The 22250-nt window shown below is 40.6% G+C and overlaps 1 protein-coding gene and 1 long non-coding RNA gene across 3 annotated transcripts in view; one reads left to right on the forward strand and one right to left on the reverse strand.

Moving 5' to 3' along the window:
• The window catches only part of UNC5C (unc-5 netrin receptor C), a 354187-nt gene that overhangs the window by 277755 nt on the left and 54182 nt on the right, over nt 1-22250 (forward strand). For both annotated transcript variants that reach the window (XM_034772897.1, XM_034772898.1), the window contains exons 5-7: nt 7248-7428; nt 9121-9288; nt 11294-11458. In XM_034772897.1, the coding sequence (XP_034628788.1) occupies nt 7248-7428; nt 9121-9288; nt 11294-11458 (514 nt within the window). The remainder of the gene's footprint in view (nt 1-7247; nt 7429-9120; nt 9289-11293; nt 11459-22250) is intronic.
• Nucleotides 7437-22250, reverse strand: part of LOC117878578 — a 32286-nt gene continuing 17472 nt past the window's right edge. Inside the window, exon 4 of the long non-coding RNA XR_004646013.1 lies at nt 7437-8714. This is a non-coding gene — a long non-coding RNA (uncharacterized LOC117878578). The remainder of the gene's footprint in view (nt 8715-22250) is intronic.

Consider the following 22250-nt stretch of genomic DNA (forward strand, 5'->3'; position numbering starts at 1 on the left):
TAGAATGAGAAAGAATAAGCTGCAAGGTGCATTGCTCTAAATGACTGCCACCTTCGGATTGCGTGTTTGCTCAGCCAGTCACTGTGACAGCACGGTGTCATGACAGGTTTTGAAGCAACACAGTGCACACAGATAAAATAGAGTTGGTGGCAGTCATGGTGCTCACTGGTCTGAAAATTAAATCCAAAGAACATAAGGAATCATAGTCAAAATCAGGAGACCTTCATGTGTTCTTTGTACTACAGCACTTCTTTCAGCATTTCTTATTATTAGCTAACATTTTATCTTACTTTAGTGCCTACAGGCCTCAAACAGGCCAGGTTCTTGTTGTGCTACGCACTGTACAAACATATAGCAAATGACAGTACTTGCCCCAAGGAGCTTACAAACTCAGAGTGAATTGTTGTGGAATTCACAGTCTCCTTTCCTTTGTAAGGCTAATGTGGAAGAATATTGAGTTATATATCACTGAAATTTTCCTTTGATATTATCTCCACATGGGAAAACGTCTACTGTTTGTGATGGTATGTCCCAGATGGAAGGATTTCTGGTTTGATGACAGAAAATTGAAGTTAAAGTTATTTTACTGATTGGATTGATTGATTTCAGTGATACTTCCACACATACACAAAGGTTTATATATATTATTTTTATATGAGGTTTTGCTTCACACACATATTTAGTTACTAGTGGCCTAATTTTATTTATATATAAAAATACTCAAATGTTTATTAATAATAGTGCTAGAGTTATTCTCTAATTTATTGAATTTTTAAGAGCCAGAAATCTATTTAGGGTCCCTTGATTACTGCCGGTAAATGTACTTTATCAGCAGAGTTGCAAAACAACGTGGGATGACATGATTTACAAATCAAATAATTGATAAAACCTGTATAATAACAGTATGAATAATTGCTGTCACCTATATATTATACTGTCTCAACTCTGCTCTATTCTCTTACCTTGTGTATTTGGCAGTTGCTCAGTTACTCATTACATGAGAAAATAAGTTGTGTTCTCATAAATTCTGTTTACCTCTGATGATAACACACATGCACGCACGCCTGATTTTCAGAGGTGCTGAACACAAAAGTCAGTGGCAGCTGCTCAGCAACTCTGGAAAAATTAGGCCATTAGTAAGTAAAAATGTGTAGTAACCAAAACTTTATTTAAATGTTATAATAAGTTTTTAATTAGCTAACATTTGTACATGGTGTAACAAGAAAACACAAGATGTACTAATTATTATGGGAATCATGTGCTTTTTGGCTTTCACATTACTTTTTGCTGATTACTAAAATGTGTGTGTAAATATAACTTATACTTCCTGTCTAACCAGCCATCCTCTGATCATTTCCTTCAGTGAGGATGATAATCTTAGGGTTACCATATTTAACCAATTAAAAAAGAGGACCCTCCACGGGGCCCTGGCCCCGCCCATTTCCCCACCNGGGGGCTGCCCAAAGCCTGTAGCGCTCGGCTCTTAAACAGAGCCGAAGAGTCGGGGAGGGGCAGAGCCGCCGCGGCCGGAGGCTCTGCTCCTCCCCTGACTCTTCGGCTCTGTTTAAGAGCCGGGCTGCCTGAGCGCTATCGGCTTCGGGCAGCCCCCGTGCCTCCGGACCCTGCGCCGCTGGAGCCCGGGAGGGGAAGTGCCCGGCCGACGGCTGGGGTCCGGAGGCAAGGGGGCTGCCTGAAGCCCATAGCGCTTGGGCAGCTCGGCTCTTAAACAGAGCCGAAGAGTCCGGGGAGGAGCAGAGCCGCCGCAGGAGGGGAAGTGCCCAGACGGCATTTTCCCGGACATGTTCGGCTTTTTGGCAATTCCCCCCAGACGGGGGTGTGATTGCTGAAAAGCTGGACATGTCCGGGAAAAACTGGACGTATGGTAACCCTAGATAATCTGGTGTTGGTGACATGATACTTCACTTCCATTGATGTAATTATGATGTCACAAACAGTGGATTGTAGCATCCCATAATGAGTAAGGCAGGAAGATTAGAAAGGACACTGTGTTTAGACACACACAAGTTAATCAGCAGTGGTGCTGCAACAGGGACATGACAGCTGAGGCTTTTGGTAAACTATATTTTTCAGACTTTGACTCAGTGTAACAGAGACTAAGAAATCCTTTCTGCTTTGCACGTTACATGTTATACATGGAGTAAATTTTGCTGGGGCATTATGTGAAGAGGGTTTTTTCCTTTGAGAAATTTGGGGACGAGCCAGACGCTGTATACAGAACTAGACAGAGAGACCTTTGGTTTGTTCTGGTATGGCAGTCCTGTTCTCATGTGATCTTATGTTTTGCAGCAACTAAAGGGGATTTATCTCTGACTGCTCTGATTTAGTCAAATCAGAATTGTCTCATCAGAGGTCCAGACTGAATAAAGATTTGTACAGTTTTGTGAGCAGCTGTAAGACTCCCCTAAGTTTATTTATGTAATTAATTACTGTTTTGGTATTGGGGGAAGAATGCTTTCATGACCAGGAATATTGATCTGCACATGAAAACCAAAACTATTTTGTAATGAATCCAGGCCCAGTCCTGTTCCCACAGAAATCAATGGGAATTTTGCCATTGACTTCAGTCAGAGCAGAAGCAGGTCCTCAGTATGCAGACCACAGAAAGAGGAGCAATAAGTGATTCGTTTCTTTAACATAGGTAGCGTTTTGTAGAATCTCAGCTTTGCAATCCTGTATTGGTATCACAGAAATACATATTAAAAAAGCAGAAAGACCACACTTGTCTGTGTGGGATACAGAGGTTAAGCTGATGTCTAAAAGGAAGAGTGCAGAGAAGTGAGCTTTGGGCTTGTTTCTCAATCTAGATGCACGCAGCTTTCACCGGTGGGTGATGTAGGGAACAAACATTGCCACTGACTGAATGGGAAGCTGTCTGTCTTGATTTTACTTGATTCCTATTAGGGCTCAATTTGGCTGAACACCAAGGAAGAAATGGCGGGGGAGGGGGAGAAACAATTTTAGGCTTCTTGCCAAGGAAATGCAGATTATTGAGAAAAGCTTAGATCTTCCATGGAAAATAAAATGTGAATGCTGTTGACAGAATGGTTTCCAAAATGTTGTGCCTCTCGCTATCTTTTTTACACACACACTCTCTCTCTCTCTTTCTGTATCTTTCTTTTCCATTTCTTCAGCACTTTTTGCACCACTAGAATTTTTAAATGCTCTGGAAGATTGGCACTTTAAATCATGCCCACTGCAGGATAGCAGCTTTGTATGCATTACTGGGTCTTCCTTTGGAAACAAATAAACAGAAGGCAATCAAACACATTCAAACTAACAGCCTTGCAATTGGGTTGGGAATCACTAGCTCTTGTTAATAAAACTGTTACTAACAAAACAGTGTGCTGTTTTCTAAAATATTGACTTGAGATAGATAGAGAAGGGTCTCTATGGAGTTAATGACAGGTTTCAGAGTAGCGGCCGTGTTAGTCTGTATCCGCAAAAAGAACAGGAGTACTTGTGGCACCTTAGAGACTAACAAATTTATTAGAGCATAAGCTTTCGTGGACTACAACCCAAAGTCTGTTACACTGCACCATTGCAACTGGGGAGCTAAGATTCTTCATACTTACTGCGAGGACATTACAATACCCCAGCTTGTACTGTGTAATATATGGGACTAGGACAATTATAATAACTTAAGGGAAAGTTTGAAGCAAAATAGAATATACACACACACATACACACTTCTAAGGCCATTGCTATATACATTTTTCATCTTGAAGACTTGTGGTCCATTTAACTTCCCTATTTATAGTGAAATTACAATTATTTAATTATAGAGCACTGTATAAGAGGATCCAGTGATTTTGGTCCCAGCCCCAAACAGCTTATAATGTAATATTCAGACTGGAACAAGCTGAAAAAACGAAGTATATTTCATAACATTGTTTAAAATCAATGAAAAATTTTCATTTTGTTTGAAATTTTCCATAACAATTGCTTTTATTTATTTATCCATACAACATTTGTATTTAGGTTTGGTGGGGGGGAAATAACTCTCACTTTTTACACAGACACTCAGAAGAAAAAACAGGATGGGGGATTTAAAGAGTGATAGTGTTTTATTCTCCCATTGAAAAAAATTTCAATAAATTTCACTGAAAATGAAAAATTACAACCAATAGGGAAAAGTTCCACACAATTTTCATTTTTCTTTGAAAAAAAGGTTTAGACAGAATTTTTGTAACCAACTCTAACCCAGACGATTCTGTTACAAAGTACAAATTAGATACTGAAGAATGGTCTAGATTCCTTGCCAAAAAGTCAAGGTGCTATTGTTGGTGCAGAGATAAGCACAGAAGTTTTGTAAAAGAACTAGCTTTGAAGAAGGCTTTTGAAAGAGGGAGTGTGAGGCTGTTTCAAGAGTATAGGTTGGTGTAAGAGGAGGTTTAAATGGGAAAGTGGAAAAACAGAAAAGGGAGCAGTTAGAGGAGAGGTGAGGAATGTAAAAAGGAGAGAAAATGTGGCTGAAGTGAAGACGGAGTTGTAAGAGAGACAGCCGTTACAGAGCCTTGGAAGTTTTGAACTTTATGTGGAGGCAAGAAGAAGCCAGTGAATAACAATATGACATGGTCTGACTGGCAGAAGAAGATTGTCTTGTATATGGAAAAAAGAAAAATTGCTAAATGGGAATGAATCAGGGGAACTTTATTAATTAAATTACATTTTTTAATAATAAAATGTATGAAACTCTAAATACTAAACAATGACATATATTATCTGAGTGGACACACCCACATACATATTTATTCAACCAGAATAAAACAAAGCAATGAAAAACCTGCAGCTCTAAAGTGAGTTGTGATCTGAACCTATTTGCTGGAAGTGTTTATATAAATAACAATATATTTAAAGCAACTTTTCACCAAGAAATCTGGAGGATGAGGAGGAGTGCGCACTCTCTCTCTTAGTCATTTCAGGTAGATACAATCAAAGTATTCGTAGTTAGAGGTCTTAGTCAGGGGCCTGCAGGTACAGTGGCATATTTGCACAGGAGCATAAGAGTTACAGCAGCTCTCCATTAAGTTTCTCCCAACCCTCCCTCTGCTCTCCTATTTAATGCAGTGGAATATCCATGGGAAGGCAGGTTGGCCTGCCCCTCCCATCATACACACATTGAATAGTAAGAGTTTTAGTATATGTTAGCCTCTACATATATTTTCCAACTAAACCTTTTTTCTTATATCACATTCCAAAGGTTTTATCATCCCTCTGCACCACAGGGTTCATAACCTGAAAAAAGAGTGGATACTCCTGCCCTCCACAAAGGGTTCAACAGTTTTAAATTCTGTCTGGGATTGCAGAAGAGGCCTGGTGGCAGAGGCACCTTGGAGATGAGCTTAATCAGGTTTCCCGTTGGACCCACTAGCCATACACGCTCCCACTTTGTCACTTTTGTGATCCCCTGGTTTTTGTATCGGTGAGCCTCACTCCATTCAGACTTTGCCCCAGTCTTGGTTCCACAGACTGAACCTAAATGTTCCACAGATTGAACCTAGAATTTATCCCTCTATTCTGTTTGCAAAAGATTTGCAAACAAATGTTGATATTTACACACGTATATTTGCTACTAGTGAATGTTAGACAGTTGAAATGAATGAAGATGGCTTACAGCTTATTGGTGACTGGTCCATTTCACCATATGCTGTTTGTGGTGATTGGCCACATAAATCACATGGTATTGCTTTTGCTCTATGACTAGATGGCTGAAGCTTTCTAATATCGAGAATGACAATTGATGAATAGCATATATGGTTGTTTGCCTATGAATAGGCACGTTCACCTGAATCTGGGGATTCGCACAAACAACCCAAAGATGCCTCCATTAGTGAGGCCAAAAACCTGCTTGTGCGGATGTTTGCACCCATGGAATAAAAAAGTGAATGAAGGTGGTCAATCAGAATTTAAACATATGCACAAACACTCTGTTTTGCAGTATTTGACCAGATCTACTCAGGAATGAATTGAGTCCTATCTGACTAAAACTAGGAGGGGCCCTAGTAACTCAGGCCACTGGTCACAGTGGTCTGTCTGTCTATCATATGGAGGAGGGCTCTTTGTTGGTTTCCAGTCTTATTGATGGTTGGGCAGTTGTTCAAATATCTTTGGAAAAGTAGTGGTCTGTCAGTACAAATCAGGCCTGTGTTGGTAGTTAGCACCTTTTAGTTCCAGTGGGTTGATTTTTGTTTTTGTTTTTCTTCCTTTAATTAAATCCTGGGCACAAGCTGAAATGATCTAGTGATGTGAAGGCACTGCTTTGATCCATCCAAGGCCCCCGTCCCTTCCTCTAGAGCACTCTTAGTTCAAATATAAACAAGCCACTGAATGTTCAGCCAACTTATGCTAGAGTGGCTCCCAGCCGTCAGCTGTGGGATAATGGGGTGTTTCTTTAGGAGAGTAGTAAAAGGAATGTGTCTGGATAAAAATCACATTTACAAATAGTTTTCTGTGTAACCTATGAAATCGTATGTTAGTAACAGAAATATTTTTTGAAAATATACTTTACATAAAGCAGAAAAATAAGCAATCTTCTATTCTTCAGTATTCCCCAGTTCCCTGGTAACTGTCCCTCTTTTAGTTTATCCTGATTGCTACACAAAGAAAATATATAATTTACCTCACATTTGGGGTGTTTGATTATCATTATTTTTATTACAGTTTCACCCATGAACCACAACTGAGCTCCGAGCCCCATTCTGCTAGGCACTCTTCGGGCCCAGACAAGGCTATTCCTGCCCCAAAGAGCTTACAATCTAACAGATAAGACAGATAAAAGGGTTTAACTAAAAAAATTATTACATTAGGGTGCTTGCTAGTGCACCAGTGGGAGATTTTTTTTCCTTAAATCCCCAATTTTAGACAAGGTTTTAAAGAAAAGTCAGCATCTACGTCCCTCACACTGTCTATCAGATATTGAAAGTCTACATTAACTATTTGGTTATGTACAACAGGGGCAGCCTTTGGAAAAAATAATTGAACATTTTGAAGGCAGAAGAAGCTGTGAGTTTGGGGAAGAAATGAACTCCATGATGGCTACCTTCTCATTTCAGTGCAATGTGATATTGGCAGAATAGGCAACATTCAGCAGATGAGTCCTTTGTAGTGTACTTTGGTTTATGGCAGGAGCAAAATAATCGAATAGTGCACATATCCAGAGGTTAAAGCCTCTGCGGATTGGCATGGTGATGACTGATAATCTTACTGTGTCTCTTGTAAACTTTTAGGTGGAGTGGTTGAAAAATGAAGAGGTGATTGATCCCGTCGAAGATCGGAATTTTTACATCACCATTGATCACAACCTGATCATCAAGCAGGCACGTCTTTCTGACACAGCTAACTACACATGTGTCGCCAAAAACATCGTCGCCAAGAGGAAAAGCACTACTGCCACTGTAATTGTCTATGGTAAGCGAGGCATTGTCCTTCTGACCTACAGGCTGCACTTTGATCTATGTGCAGAAGTGGTCTGTGTAGTTCTGCGATGCAGCTGCCACCATCTTTGATGCAGAAGTGAGGTCTGTGGAAATTACAAGTTCCTGATTGTAATGCACTATCTTAATTAGCATGGCCAGGCTGCCAATGTGGCCCTCATCCAGATGAAGTGTGATGGCCCTGTCTCCTCATTCCCTTACTCTACATCCACGTCCGCTCTGCCCCCATAAAATAGCCTGAGCAGGAAGCTAGGTCTGCCTTCCATGAAGTTATTGCTCTTGGTATTTTTGAGGCAGAATGTATCCACAGGGACAGAAGCTGCTCTAATGATACACCAGCTCATTTTGTTCATTACAATCAATTTAATTACAGGACAGACGAATGGAAAAAAAAATCCCTATGATTACCCTGAGTATTCATTCACTTCATAGCCAGGGTAGCAGTTATGCTTAATTGTAAGCAATTGCATCCCTAAAGTTACAGTGAGGGCTTTTTAGTTCCGTTCTATAGCAAACTAGCGGAATGGAGTTGATTAGCAGCATTTGTGATGCAGAGGAGGGACACGGCACAAGCATTCTGTGTTGTGATCATGGTGAATACTTTAATGGATAGACATGGGACAAATTTCACCATACACAAGTTTTTCCAAACACACAGTTAGACTCTCTAAAAGCGTAATTTAAGCTATTGCTGAAACACTTATTGAGAGTGGGCCGTGCAGGTGGGAGCACAATCGGGAGACCTGCATTGGGAAGCAGCCATCGCCTGTGTTCTCCCTCTAGGGGGACCAGACAGCAAGTGTGAAAAATCGGGACTGGGGGTAGGGCGTAATAGGCGCCTATATAAGACAAATCCCCAAATATTGGGACTGTTCCTATAAAATTGGGACATTTGGTCACCCTATCTCACTCCCAGGGATATTTTAGACCTGTGGTGTGACTGGTAATACTACAAAATTGAGGGATTAGGAAAATTGAGCAGTTTAAATGCTTGTTATTATGGCTACACAGTATGGGGCAGTACTGGTCCCTGCCCATCTTGTTCTCCATGATTGTCACATATCGAGGTTCATAACAGAAAGGGTAAGCAGTAACCCATCTTCCTAAAATCACGGACGAACAATATAACAGGTGAGTTCACTCTGAGCAGCCCAATAGGTGGAGTACCTGTCATATGGACTCCTCATCTTCTGTAGGCAAGGCTCTCATTGGGACTGGTGAACAAGGGATACCCTTGCCTTAGCATTCTGTGAACTGTTGCTGTGAAGAGAGGAAAGTAACGTGTTGAATTTCTGATAGACCACATCCCAAAAGAGAGGACCATAGATGACGGGTACATCTGTACGCTAGTTATCGTACAGCCACTATACACACTGGATTATCTTGCTGTGAAATACAATGCAGCTTTCAGGATGCATATATTTTGGCTTACAGAGTTCAAGATGCACTGTTTGATCTTACAGTGATTGCAATTGTAGAAAGATAAATCAAAGCTCATTGCTGGATCATATTGGGTCTATATGAAGAGAAGGGCCATTTAAAATCCACAGTAGCCATATTACAGGAAACTGAAAGGACTTTTCATGCAATGGTATTTCTTGGACCAGTGGTTAAAAAAGGGAGATTTGTGTTTATTTAATGCTCTTTGTCACCTGTCACCTTTCAGTCAATGGCGGCTGGTCTACCTGGACTGAGTGGTCAGTGTGTAATGGTCGCTGTGGAAGAGGCTATCAGAAGCGCACAAGGACCTGCACCAACCCTGCCCCACTCAATGGTGGTGCCTTTTGTGAGGGCCAAAGTGTCCAAAAAATAACTTGCACCACCCTGTGTCCAGGTACAGTATGAAAGACCCACAGCCCAGATGTGATTATCTAGTTTTTTCCAACATCAAGTATTTTAGGAAGTAACTATTAATCATAAACACTCCTTTTATTTTACTGGTAAATCCAGCATTTCAGTGAATGAATACTAAATTGTGTTACATAAATAGATAAAACATTGTGCACAGAGTAGATCAAACCATAGTGGATTAAATCCCACTGTTTCACAAAGCTTGCACCATCATCTCAGTCCCTGTAATTCAAGGGATTTGAGCAACATTTACAGCTTCAAATCTTAAGAGCTAAAGCTCTTGATCTGTTGAAAGCTGTGGAAATAAACTAGAATTTAAGTACAGAATATTATTTTGACCAAACAGATTTGTAACATTCGTTTCTGTGCATACCAATTTCTCAGTTTACACTGTAAAGATGAGTAGAGCATTTGAAACCTCTGGATTATGAATGTTCAACTTGACATACATATTTGCCTGTCAACAAAGACAAGAACATTCACACCAAAAATATCCACTCATTCACACATTAAAATAATTTTAAATTGCATCAAAAGCCAGAAAATTAAAACATGAAATGTATACTTTATCATTTAATTCAACACTGCTTAAGGGCTCTGGGTGGCTTTTAGAGAGACCAACTCTGCTATCCCTCACTCGTGTTGAGTAGCACTTTCCTATGCATTGAAATCAATGGCACTACCGTTTAAATAAGGTACTACTCAGCACAGGTAAGAAGCATCAAAATCTGGCTCTTAGTGATGGGTGAAACTCAGAGAAATGGAAGGTCATTTCAAATTCTGGGCACTGAGCTGAGCCTCTTTTGTCCGAATATTTAGTAGATCCAGCTATTGAAGTCAGCACTTTTGGGCCCCAGCATTGGCCTAACTCTTCTCCCATTGAAATCAATGGGCATTATTGTATTGACTTCAGTGGGAGCAGGGTCAGATTAATATTGAGCACTTGTCAAAATCCCATTTTAGTCCATTAATGTTGGTACCTAATTGTGGATGTGGGAGCCTACCTTCAGGCACCCGTTATTTTAAAATCTTGGCCATGGTTTTTATCTTCACAATGTCCCTTTAAATACATGACCAACTAGCTTATAAATACAGATTGTAGCACAGGTAATAAACTGCATGTGCAGAGTACGTATTCTTGACAGTTTTGCTGATTATGCCTAGTAGCCCCTTTTTCAAATGAAATATTTCAGTGGCTTTAGTCATTTCTCTGAATATGAAAAGTGATGATTTCATAACACCGAATAATTTCTTGCCAAATTTAATCCTTCGTTGTACATAAGTGCCAAAAAGCATAAATTTCTGGGCTTTCAGGTTTTTTTCTTCTTAAACAATTTAGCCATGGAGAAACCTCTTTTTGTTTCCATTTCAAAAAAGAGAGGAGAAGAGAGAAGGAACGAGTACTCAGGGACAAATTTCAATCCAGAATTAGTTCTTCTATCAAAGCTATAAATTCCACAAGACAACTGCTGACTGACTCTTTTCCTGAAGTCAGTTCTTTATGTGACACAGTGGCTCAGTTCTTGTTACTGGGACAGGAAGACTTAAACATCTCGATAAGCTGTTGGGATCCAACCCATACAAGTATTAACTGAAAGACGTACATTTCTAATGGGCACTTGGTGGCCCAAGTGGACTGAAGAGATGTCAAAATCACAAAAATCACCACTATAGTTAGCACTAATTATTACCCTTGCTGGCAATCCAAACATGTATATCTAAGACCATGGAGACTGAACTACCTCATTCCCCTTACAGTTGGTCCTTCTAGGGCTAGCTTGAGGCAAATTAGCAGGGCTGTGTGAGGAAGCTTGTATTTCTATGATCGATGCTGTAAAGATTTCAGTCCTTAGTTCTATCAGTCTGGCACCTTTCAAAAGGGCTAAATTCACAAAGATATTTTAAAATCAACCATTTTCTCTGCTTCTATCTATATTTGCATCTCTCTCTTTCTGACCTTCCTAAGTCATGTCGCTTTTTTGTCACAGTGGATGGTAGATGGACAGCATGGAGTAAGTGGTCTACCTGTGGAACAGAGTGTACCCATTGGCGCAGGAGGGAATGCACAGCGCCAGCACCGAAGAATGGCGGGAAAGATTGTGAGGGTCTCGTTCTGCAGTCCAAGAACTGCACAGATGGGCTGTGTATGCAGAGTAAGTGGAAGTATATTAATCTGTTGTATTGACTTTGGAGTTTGGAAAATATATAGCCATTTAAAAAACAAATTAAAGCTTGAATGTTCTCCTGCCATAAAAATCTCCTATAAGCAGAAGCTGGAGAGTATCTAAATGAAATACCCTGCACCATAACAACATAAGGAAGAAAGCTACATTTAAGTGAAATGGCATAAAATGACCAAAATAACCCACATGGGGTGCTGCAAAATTGTGCCATCTAGGCATTGTCTGAATTGGGTGCAAAGCTTCACCATCTACAGCAAGCTTAGGGAGGAATTGTGTGGCTGAGGCAAATCCTCTGTAAACTCCCTGGAATAAATGGCAGCGTAGTCCTCTCAGCATTTTGTGCCAGTTTTGTGTAGTGGTGGAGAATGAAGGTGGAGCCATGACCATTGTAATGGTCTGTGCCTTTTCTGAGATCCTTTTCCAGTCCCCCAAGTGCACCACTTTCAAGTGACAGGCCTGTACTCTACTTCTCTTTGGGGTGGGACCTTGTGTTCCTTCCACTGTCTGAGTGGTTGTGCTAGGTTATGCCCATCTGGTTGCCAAATTTGACACCTCGCAGACTTGTTGGGCATAGCACCTACAAGACTTCCCTTCAGGAGTTGGTGGACAGTAATATTATGCAGTCATACAGAAACAGCTTTTTCAGGACAAAGGATGATTTTTTTGCCAAAAGGTTCACAGCACTCAAAGAAATGGATTTAAAACAACAGAGAGACCAGTAGGCGCAATGTCTTACCTATGCTTGGCATTCCCCTGAAGGCCCTAGGTAGATATGACTTAGCCTTGGTATCCTCTGTTCTCTTGGGGGCCAAGCTACAGCCTGCTAGCTGCAGACCCTGACTCACTGATAGTCTGGGTGTCAGCTTGTATCCCTGTTGGTGCTCATTGGCATTCACTGAGCAGCCTTTCTCAACAAAATCAATCCCCCACTCTTTCCTAGGCCTAGGGTCCTGTAATGTTTAGTACCCTTTTTTGATCCTAGATTTAGCCTTGGGAAGAGTAAACCATTCTAGCTTGATTGGAGCCTGGTGCGGGGGTATTATCCAGTTAACATTTTCCTCAAGGACTTTTATCTGTGTCATTGTTTTGCCTTTCCTGCTTGGTCCCTCTAACAACCCCTTCTGATCTAACTCCGTATAAAGTAGCCCACTATAAACATTATAATGCATCATGTACCTAAAAAAATAACACATATATTTCCCAGTTCTCCACAGCTATGTCCTCTTACGGCTTCCTTTGGGGTAATTTTGCACCCTCAGGGGGCCAGGCGTCTGACCTCTCCCAAATGCAAGGACTTAGATTGTCCTTAGCCCACATGTAGAATGCTTGGGGGAGGGAAGAAGGCTCCTTCCATTGTTCTTCCCCAACTATGCACCCACGCAGATGCCGGGGTAATCTAGTCTACAGTAGATATAATTACACACTAGCTAGAGACACCTGCAGAATAAATGAACTCCTTTATGGGAAAATACTGTTTCCTGTGCCAAGATCATGTAAACAGACTTGCTGCAGGGTATCTCCTCTGAGGTTTGGGCAAAGTATTCTTCCCTCTTAGTCCGCAGGGATGCAGTAGTCTCTGCTACTCTTGTACCCCCTCTCTTTTAGGGGAAACTGGTAGTGGATCCATATAGGGTGGATCTAGAGCTCTCTAAAGCTACCACTCCTCACCCTTATATGCAGCAATGTGGAAGCTGAGGGTCTATGTCATAAAGGTATGCAGTAAAAGTGCATCAGTCTCTCTGCGTCCAGGGCCTTTCCCACTCACACAAGAGGAGGCAGGATTTGCCCCTTTGCGAAGTGTAGATTTAGGATTCTATATCCAGGATAGCATCGCTTGAAGACAAAGCCTGTTGTTTAGTTATTCATTTGGATATTTACAGCACCCATTTGGATATAAACAAGCACCCATCCAATGCTCTGGGTGCCCTGTACTAGTCTTTAAAAAATCCAACTTATTAACCAAATGACACATCTGTTACCCCGGATCAAACAAACTCCCAGGAATGTAAAGAGAACAAAATGAATTGACCTCCCCATACAGCCCCACCGGCGTCCCATATCATCATTATTGCTAGGCCCATCTTCTTATGGGCCAGGAAGTTAAGATGGATGTTGCAGCTCTCCCTGAAGGTTAACAAACTCGGGCTCTTTCGGACCATAGGGAGAATCGAGTTGAAAAGGCTTCGTGACCTGCCTGTTGACCTCTCTCTCTGATACCAATGAGTCTCCAGCCCAATGTCTCTGATGGTCACAGGGAGAGAGAGTCTCACGGATAGATGGGTCTCGGGACTGATAGAGCTTTTATAGTTCAAAACCAACATCTTCAAAAAATCAACCTGGTAAAGCCAACCATAGGTCTTTGGCACTGTTCATTTGCACACACAAAATTGGATCTAGGTACATTACTTTGTTCCTTTTTATATTTAAGTGAATTTAGAGCCAGACTGATAGCGCCGAAGACTGAAGCTGTCTGTTCGCAGAACAGGTACAGCATCGGCAAGAGCGCAAATTTCAACACACTGACCCTCCAATGTATCTCAGCCTCTAAAACTCAGAGGAGAGTTAAGTCTTCAGGACCATCCTGGTGTTGGCCACTCCACTATGACTACCAAGAGGTTCCCAATTATTGTCAAGGCTTATGTTGGTTTTTTTGTGTGTGTGGAACTGAACCAGATGATACATTAAAAATGGAGGTCCTGTCTGCACTGCTGGTTCATTAAAGATCCACTGAACTTTTAATAAGAACAGTGGTTGGTTCCAATGGCCTTTGCCAAAATTTGCCTTCTTCCGCTCCTCTGCACTTTACTATATACTGCTTTCTGATTCTCCACCTGGCTGCAGCTCTCCATCACTCAAGGGGCTGCAGTTGTATCTATATAGTGGTTGTATGTTCAAATAGGCCACAGAAATGCCATTAGCTAGTATGCAGTGATTTTCAGTCACTACCAAATAGGGCTAGATTTGAACACATGACCTAGACATAGAAGAATCTGTATCGAAACCCTGAGCTATCCAATCTCAAAACATGATTTTTCCTTCAGTTTTCGTTTAACCAAAAACTTACTCATCCATATGGCCACATCCTTCATTTGAGTTTTGATGCTTTAGTGACAGCTACACGAAACCAGCTGTAATTTGTCCATTTTTATTTTTGTGGGGGAGGGAAAAGAGAAGCTGAACTTTTCTCTAAAAGTAAAAAGAAGTCATACTAAAGTAAAGTTATATTACACCCTGAAAATATGGGTTTGTAGTGGGGAAGCTAATGTATCCTTCACTTCAGTGGTGTGAAGGAGCCATTATGGTAAATTAGCAAGAAAAGAAACCACCTCCACTCTAAAGAGCTCTTTATTACCAGATTATATTTAGACAGGCGTGTGTCATCTTTGGGTATATGCATAAGCAGAGTCATTTAAGCAGAAATCTCATGAAAACAAATTCATAATGCTGCTGCAGAATAAAAGCCCTGTAGGGATCCCATTTTTATGTAGATGGTATATTGCATTTTATTTGTGAAAGTGACTGCTGGGAGTAAAGCACAGATCTTCAAAAAGGAGGGAGGGTGATGCTAATGTGAATCCCACTCCGCATTTTTATATGTATATGGAGGGTAGGAGGAAATGAAAAATATACAGTTGCATATTGATCTCCTTAGCTCCAGAGGTTGAGATTGTCCCTCAGTGTTGGAGTTTAATGGTAATGTCTTTATACATATGGGGTTCATATACCTGTAAAACTTACAATCCTGCTCCATGATCCATCACTGCTGAATAGATTGATTTGCCATACATTAGCTCTGTGCCTGCGATTCTTTCTCTCTCTCAATTTATGTAAATCCATTCAGAACACTTTTATTTTTACTTCTGTATAGGGTTGGGTTCCTCCAGATGAACTCATAGTGCATCTGTGTGCTGAGCTAGGGAGGAACACAGGACCCTTTTCATTCCTGAAACACACTGAAATTCATTACGGATTATTAGGTTTTCATCTGGATTGAGTTGGAATTAGATTTTTTCATAACTCGGAGGCCTTTAAATCCAGATCACACACTTTCAAAGAACTTCCAGCAGTTTTCCCTTGTGGGCACATGGATAAGAGCCAAGGGACCCAAGATCAAGCCCTCTGTGTGCTTGGATCCTTTTCTGATTTCTACTTGGTGTCTGCTTAATTGTATGCTATGCAGATTCTACCCATTAGAGCAGTTTCTCCCTTCCTTCCCAGAATCAGTCTTCATCAAAAACTGTTAGGATATCAATTAAATATAGTAATGTGGAGGTCTGAGAATTATTAAATAGCTTCTTGTAGCTTCTTGTAGCAGGAGCAACTAACCCATTGCTTTGACAGAAACTCACTTGTAAAAAAATATATAAAAGAGATATCCCAGGAAATATTGGATTGAATCAGTCTAATTTACAAGCCCTTTCTCTTCCAGTCTATTATTCACTACACTAACATCACTTGGGCAAATCAATAAGCTCTTTCATCAGACTGCCCCAACTCCAACACAGAGCAGCAGTCTGTACCACTATCGATTTCTGTGTGGGGATGAAAAGTGTGGAGCCTTCCCCATCCCTTGTAATTACAGTATTTTACACCCAAAGCTGTAGTTTCTGCTTACCGCTAACCATGGTGTTTCTGGTGCAACTCTGCTGTCACATTTATTCAGACTAATGATCTTGCTAGTGTACACACACACTCCTATTCAGTAGCTAGTATTTTTCCCTTAACATGAAAGAATGAATAAGCATTAAACTAGCATGCCTGCAGAGAGACAGGGGGCAGATTGAAAAAGAAAAGTAACTGCAGTGAAAATTTAGGACAACTGTTACTACTGTAAACCTCCAAATATACCGTATCACCTAGCAGGAGTCTTTACAATAATTTAATAATTTATTGTAATAGCATTAATAAGCCCTCAGCAACATCATATACTGTGTGTGTAATAAAAACTGGCACCACCCACAGTAGTTAAATTATTTACCATCATATTTGCAGCATATCCTATTTGAAGCACAGAGATTAGGTTAAATATCACAATGCTTTGAGATATTTGCCTGCAAGGCTCTATTGACATTCAAAATATTCCATATTATTCATTGTTTTAATAATAGTAATGTCAGTCTCAGAAGAGTATATAATTTGTCATCTTTATGTATTAGAAGGTTAACACTTCACATTTGTCCTCATTTTCCTGCCAGGCATCTATTACATAAGTTGCTTCTTGAGAAGGAAGAAAGGTTAACCTAGTATTAATGTCTGCTGTGCTTTCTGTCGCAGCAGTTTCTTGCTGGAACATACATATTCTGCACATGTGCTGCTTGTTCAATGTAATACACCAGAATCTTCTGATGAAATAAGCATTTGTTTCCCTTTTTGGTTTGTTTTAAAAGGAGGGGTGCTGTGAAGAATTGTAGCACAGAGTAACCTGATGAGAACCTAGAGAACTTCTGAGCAGTTCCGTGTGCAAAGAGTAAAGGAATGTTTTTCAGAATCAAGGAGGGAAGCAAAGTTGTCTCAAGGGAGATCACAACAGAAGCTAGTGTGTGTGTAAAAGAATGAAAGGAAATCCTTTATTAAAAGCATGTGGGTTGAGAAACAACTTTTAATATGTTCAGTCTCTCTGCATACTAATGTATCCACCTGGCTAGCCTTGCTGAGCTCTTTCAGGAAGAGCTGCTTTAATTTAAAGGATCTTCTCATCTTTTCTTCCAATCCATTCCTGGGGGGAGGATTTCTGTAGCATTTGTTATTTGATATAAAATTCATCCAGATCTACAATTCTGTTTGTTTAACCTGCTAATAAACAATGGGTGAGATTTTCAAAGCACTCTAATGAGTTTGGACACATCTTCTTACTATTGTTTGTATTACATTCATGCAAAAAGGCCCCAATGCAGAACATGGTTCCTCTGTGCTAGGCGCTGTACAAACATGTACTGAGAAACAATCCCTGGCTCAAACAGCTTGTGATCTAAATAGACAAAAGGGGAGACAGAGAGGTGAAGTGATTTGCCCAAGGTCCCACAGGAGGCCAATGGCAGAGCTGGGGATAGGACCCAGGACTCCTGATTCCCAATCCAGTGCCTCATCTACTAGAGCACTATACCACTCCATTAATTTTAAGAGAAAATATTTTTTCTAAAGCCTTTGGACTGCATTGAAAATGTCAACTTATATTAAGCATAGAAGCATGCATATATGAAAGAAACCCCAAACATTCTTCCTATATATCTTTAATTATTGTAAATTCCCTATCTCTTCTCTTCTTTTCTCCTTTATTTTTCCCTCATACCCCCTACCTAATAATGATAATATATAATAATAAAAGATCTTCTCCACTTAGATGAAGAGAAAGAAATGTAAACTGATAATAGATGTCTTGTTGATGCAGACCCAGATAGAGAAACAGAATAACCAGGGCTCTACCAAGTTCACGGTCCATTTTGGTCAATTTCATGGTCATAGGATTTTAAAAATAATAAATGTCATGATTTCAGCTATTTGAATCTGAAATTTCAGGAAAAAAGAACAGGAGTACTTGTGGCACCTTAGAGACTAACAAATTCATTAGAGCATAAGCTTTCGTAGAAGTGGGCTGTAGTCCACAAAAGCTTTCGTAGAAGTGGGCTGTAGTCCACGAAAGCTTATGCTCTAATAAATTTGTTAGTCTCTACGGTGCCACAAGTACTCCTGTTCTTTTTGCGGTTACAGACTAACACGGCTGCTACTCTGAAACCTGAAATTTCAGGGTGTTGAATTGTAGGAGTCCTGACTCTATTACCCTTATTTCGGCGCTGCTGCTGGCAGCGGCGCTGCCTTCAGAACTGGGCAGCTGGAGAGCGGCAGCTGTTGGCTGGGATCCCAGCTCTGAAGGCAGAGTCACTGCCAGCAGCAGTGCAGAAGTAAGGATGGCCTGGTATAGTATGGTATTGCCATCCTTACTTGTGTGCTGCTGCCTGCAGAGCTGGGCCCTCAGTCAGCAGCCACCACTCTCCAGCTGCCCAGCATTGAAGGCATCGCAGAAGAAAGGATGGTAATACCACAATTCCCCTAAAATAACCTTGCCTTTTGGGTCAGGACCCCCAATTTGAGAAATGCTGGTCTTCCCCATGAAATCTGTATAGTATAGGGTAAAAGAACACAAAAGACCAGATTTCACAGGGGGAGACCAGATTTCATGGTCCGTGACACATTTTTCATGGCTGTGAATTTGGTAGAGCCCTAATAATAACATAAGGATAATACATAGTGCTTAGTTCAGCCATAGATTTCAAAGCCCCTTACAGAGATGGGTAAGTATCACTATTCCCACGTCACTTGGCTTAGCAAGGCACAGAGAGGTTATATGACTTGCCATGGGTCAAACAGCGAGTCAGTGTCAGAGTCATTCCAATCTCTTGATTCCCAGCCCCATGCTCAACCCAAAGGTTAAACCGCAGCAGCAAGATGGAAGGTACATAACTCAGTGAACTCTTGTAATGGAGGAAGCAATTTGTAGTTGAGTATTTAAGAAATCTCAAATAAACATAATGTTGATCCACTAATTCTGAAGTCATTGGCGCTCTTGGAGTAAGAAGTAAGAAAACTAGAATAAAAGAATTATTCTGGTCTTTAGTTTATAGAGCTGTTTAGTCTGGTGCATGTTGCCAAACAGCTGCCTGAATATTCTCCTCCTGTGCCAGGAAGAGCCTCTTCTCCAGCAGGGTTAGCATCTCATTCTCCTCTTTCAAATCCCTCTTCAAATTTCATTTCTTTTGCCGAGCCATCTGCCACTCATCTCTACTTGGACACTCCCCTTCACCACTTCAGCTCCTGACCACATTACAGTGGCAAAGCAAAGCAAACTCCAAGAATTGTCAGTTTAATATGAATGCAATCCTAGGCTTGTGTGTCTGTGCTCTGCAAACCAAATTTAAAGTGTCTAGGCCTTTCGGATTTTGAGACACGACCCCCAAAATATGTGATAAGAATTAGCCAAAAGGGCAAACCACTTATCTATTAATCTCCTAAATGTCAGAATTGCCTGGGCTAATTCACAGCACATTTTAGCAAAAAGTTATTCTTCCCTTCCACCACACACATGTGATGTGTGATCTTAAACTGAGAAAGGACCTTTCTAAGGATTTTAATGAAGGGTCAGAAATCTAATTTATAATGAAAACATAGTTCCAGCCTTAACTATGGAATATCACAATCTTCCCTTCACCACTAAGGAGAGAAAGACTCTCAGTAAAAGCCAGAGTCAACGAATGAGTAAGTAGTAGGAGAGATTCATGAAACCTCAAACCCCATGCTGTTGTCTCACCCCAAAACTTGTCAATAATTAGACCTTCAGAAGGAAGATAAATTATGGTGAATTATCTCTAGGATGTCTGATGTCACATCTGACCTTTGACATCATTAGTGCAGACATAAAAGGCTTTCTATATAACAGCAAGTGTCTTAGTAATAGAAAGAGACTGGACATATTTCTTATGGTTGGCTTTTAGGAACTCTAGAGACTTTTTTCACCACAAAAATATATGATGACCTTCTAGAGATCACATCATCCGTTTATGTGCTATTGCTGCTGGGAAGCAGCAGGGAAGGGAAAAGTTTATGAACTGCTATTGTAAGAGAAGCTGCAGATTATTCTTACTATAGGTATTATTTATTCCATAGGAAATCTAAGTCAGGAGAGCATTAAGAGAACACTCGAAGTCAGAATATATTATTTCTTTTAAGGATGCACTCATACCCTTAACTCTGCCCTCTTGTGCATGTGCAGAGCCAGATGTTTGTTTCCACTAATGTCTCTATGGTCACTCTAGTGTTACAGAGGACAATGAGACAAGCCCTCAATGGGGACGCTGAGGAGTCTCATAATGTAGGAGAATCTCTGTGCTGGTATACAACACTCCCTCCTGGTTTCTCCCCACTCTGATGAAGGGGAAATGATGGGTGTGTGCTGGACTGCAAAGGAGCATAGCTAGATTACACTAGCTCTAACTGGCATAATGGTCAGAGGGCCTAAAAGAGCCATTGCAGCCAGATTGCCCCCCCCCCCCGATTCAAGAGGACAAAAATCCACTTTTGTCCACCATCCCTCTGAAGTGTACTCAGCGGAGTCCTGGCACACCCAAAGAAGTGGCCCACAGTCTTTAATTACTTGGTCTCAGACCATTTTTCAAATACAGCTTAACATCATACCATTTTTTGAACAACCTTAGATGCAGGTGTGCCATGGCCCCTCTTCTTCCCCGCCTCAGTGCATGAGGAAAGGAGCACGCTTTGCAGACAGTTGCAAGGTGCCACACCGGCTGTAGGACCCTACAATGGCTGTACTTCATAAAGCCTCAAGGGGACCTTGCTAGGACAGTGCAGCTTTGCACGGCAGGATCCCTAACCCTGAGAGTTTATCGCTCCTGTATTTTATTTCTTAATACAGGATGTGTTTTAGTGTCAAACATTAATGAATGTGCAACCTTAACCATGGCTTTCCAGCTGATTTATAGCAGGGACACCAATCCCTTTTCTAAAGCATTCATTCAGTACCCTTTCTACGAAAGCAAACAGATAAAAGCCAAAAAGAAAAACTGAGAAAACAAAGCAATAGTTTGTTTCTATGTAGGTATATTACAGCTCTCATCACACCTTTGATTTCATAGAGAAAGGTTAAAGCTTGATGTAGTAGCGTTTAAGTTTCTAAGAATTTTTTTAAATAGCATATTTTAAGTTGTATATATAATTGCAGATTCATTACTGATGTTAGGAGAATATTTTACTTTTCTGCTTTACCATAATAGAAAATAGAATACAACATCTGAAAAAGAAAAGAAAATACCCACATCTTCCTTTAGTAAGTTGCTTGCATGACCATGCAATTCACAGTCTCCATTTTAGAGGAAGAATGAGATCATGGATCCAATCCTCCATTGGTATAAGAGTCGCTGGCATAACACCAGCAGAGAATTGTGTTGACTGGGTGAGCTTGTGTTATACATGCAGCACTTAAAGGAAGGAAATTCCAAGTGTTAATGTTGCTACATCAATATTAATTCAACCAATTGAATTAATTCAACCAATTTAACCAAATGTACAATTGTACATTTAATTGTATCCATTAATAACAAACAGTACTATACTGTATTACCATTTATAGTTAACCAGGGAAGTAGACATGCATGCACATGTGCAGTGTGGCTGAGTTAACGCTGTCAGGGCACCTTCAGCTTTGAGCACTACACTTGATCTGTCACCTCAAGTTTGCATTAACTAACACACTCGCCATGGTCAATGAAGGTTTAGTTTGGAGTATGGGACAGAAATGGCATTAGTGTAGTTCAGTGCTACAGCAGTGGGATTGCAAATACTGCAGGGTTGTGCTTATAGTGTTTTGAGAGCTCTTTCCATTGGAGTTTTTTTAAAAATGTGTATGGAAACATTCCTATTGGTTAAAGATTTTACGAAATATAAATTGGCGCTGATAATTTTGGTTGACAATGTCACCTTAAAGTAAGGAAGGAAGATACTGCAGTTGAGCTTGCTGAGCTTGGAAGTACCCGGGGATCCTTAACTGAAGCATCTTTAAAATAAGGGTAAATACGTGTCACTCAAACAACAACTCCACACACCAAAAAACCCCAAGGGCCTGATTCAGATGCCACTGACGTCAAAGAAAAGACACTGATTCTGAATCTGAATTTGCTCAAACTTTTCAAAAGAATTTTCTGGGCTGAGACCAAGTGCAGAAAATTTCAGCCCCCCCAAAATTGAGAGTCACTGG

Source organism: Trachemys scripta, chromosome 5 (genome assembly GCF_013100865.1).
Source record: "Trachemys scripta elegans isolate TJP31775 chromosome 5, CAS_Tse_1.0, whole genome shotgun sequence".
NCBI classification, from domain to species: Eukaryota; Metazoa; Chordata; order Testudines; family Emydidae; genus Trachemys; species Trachemys scripta.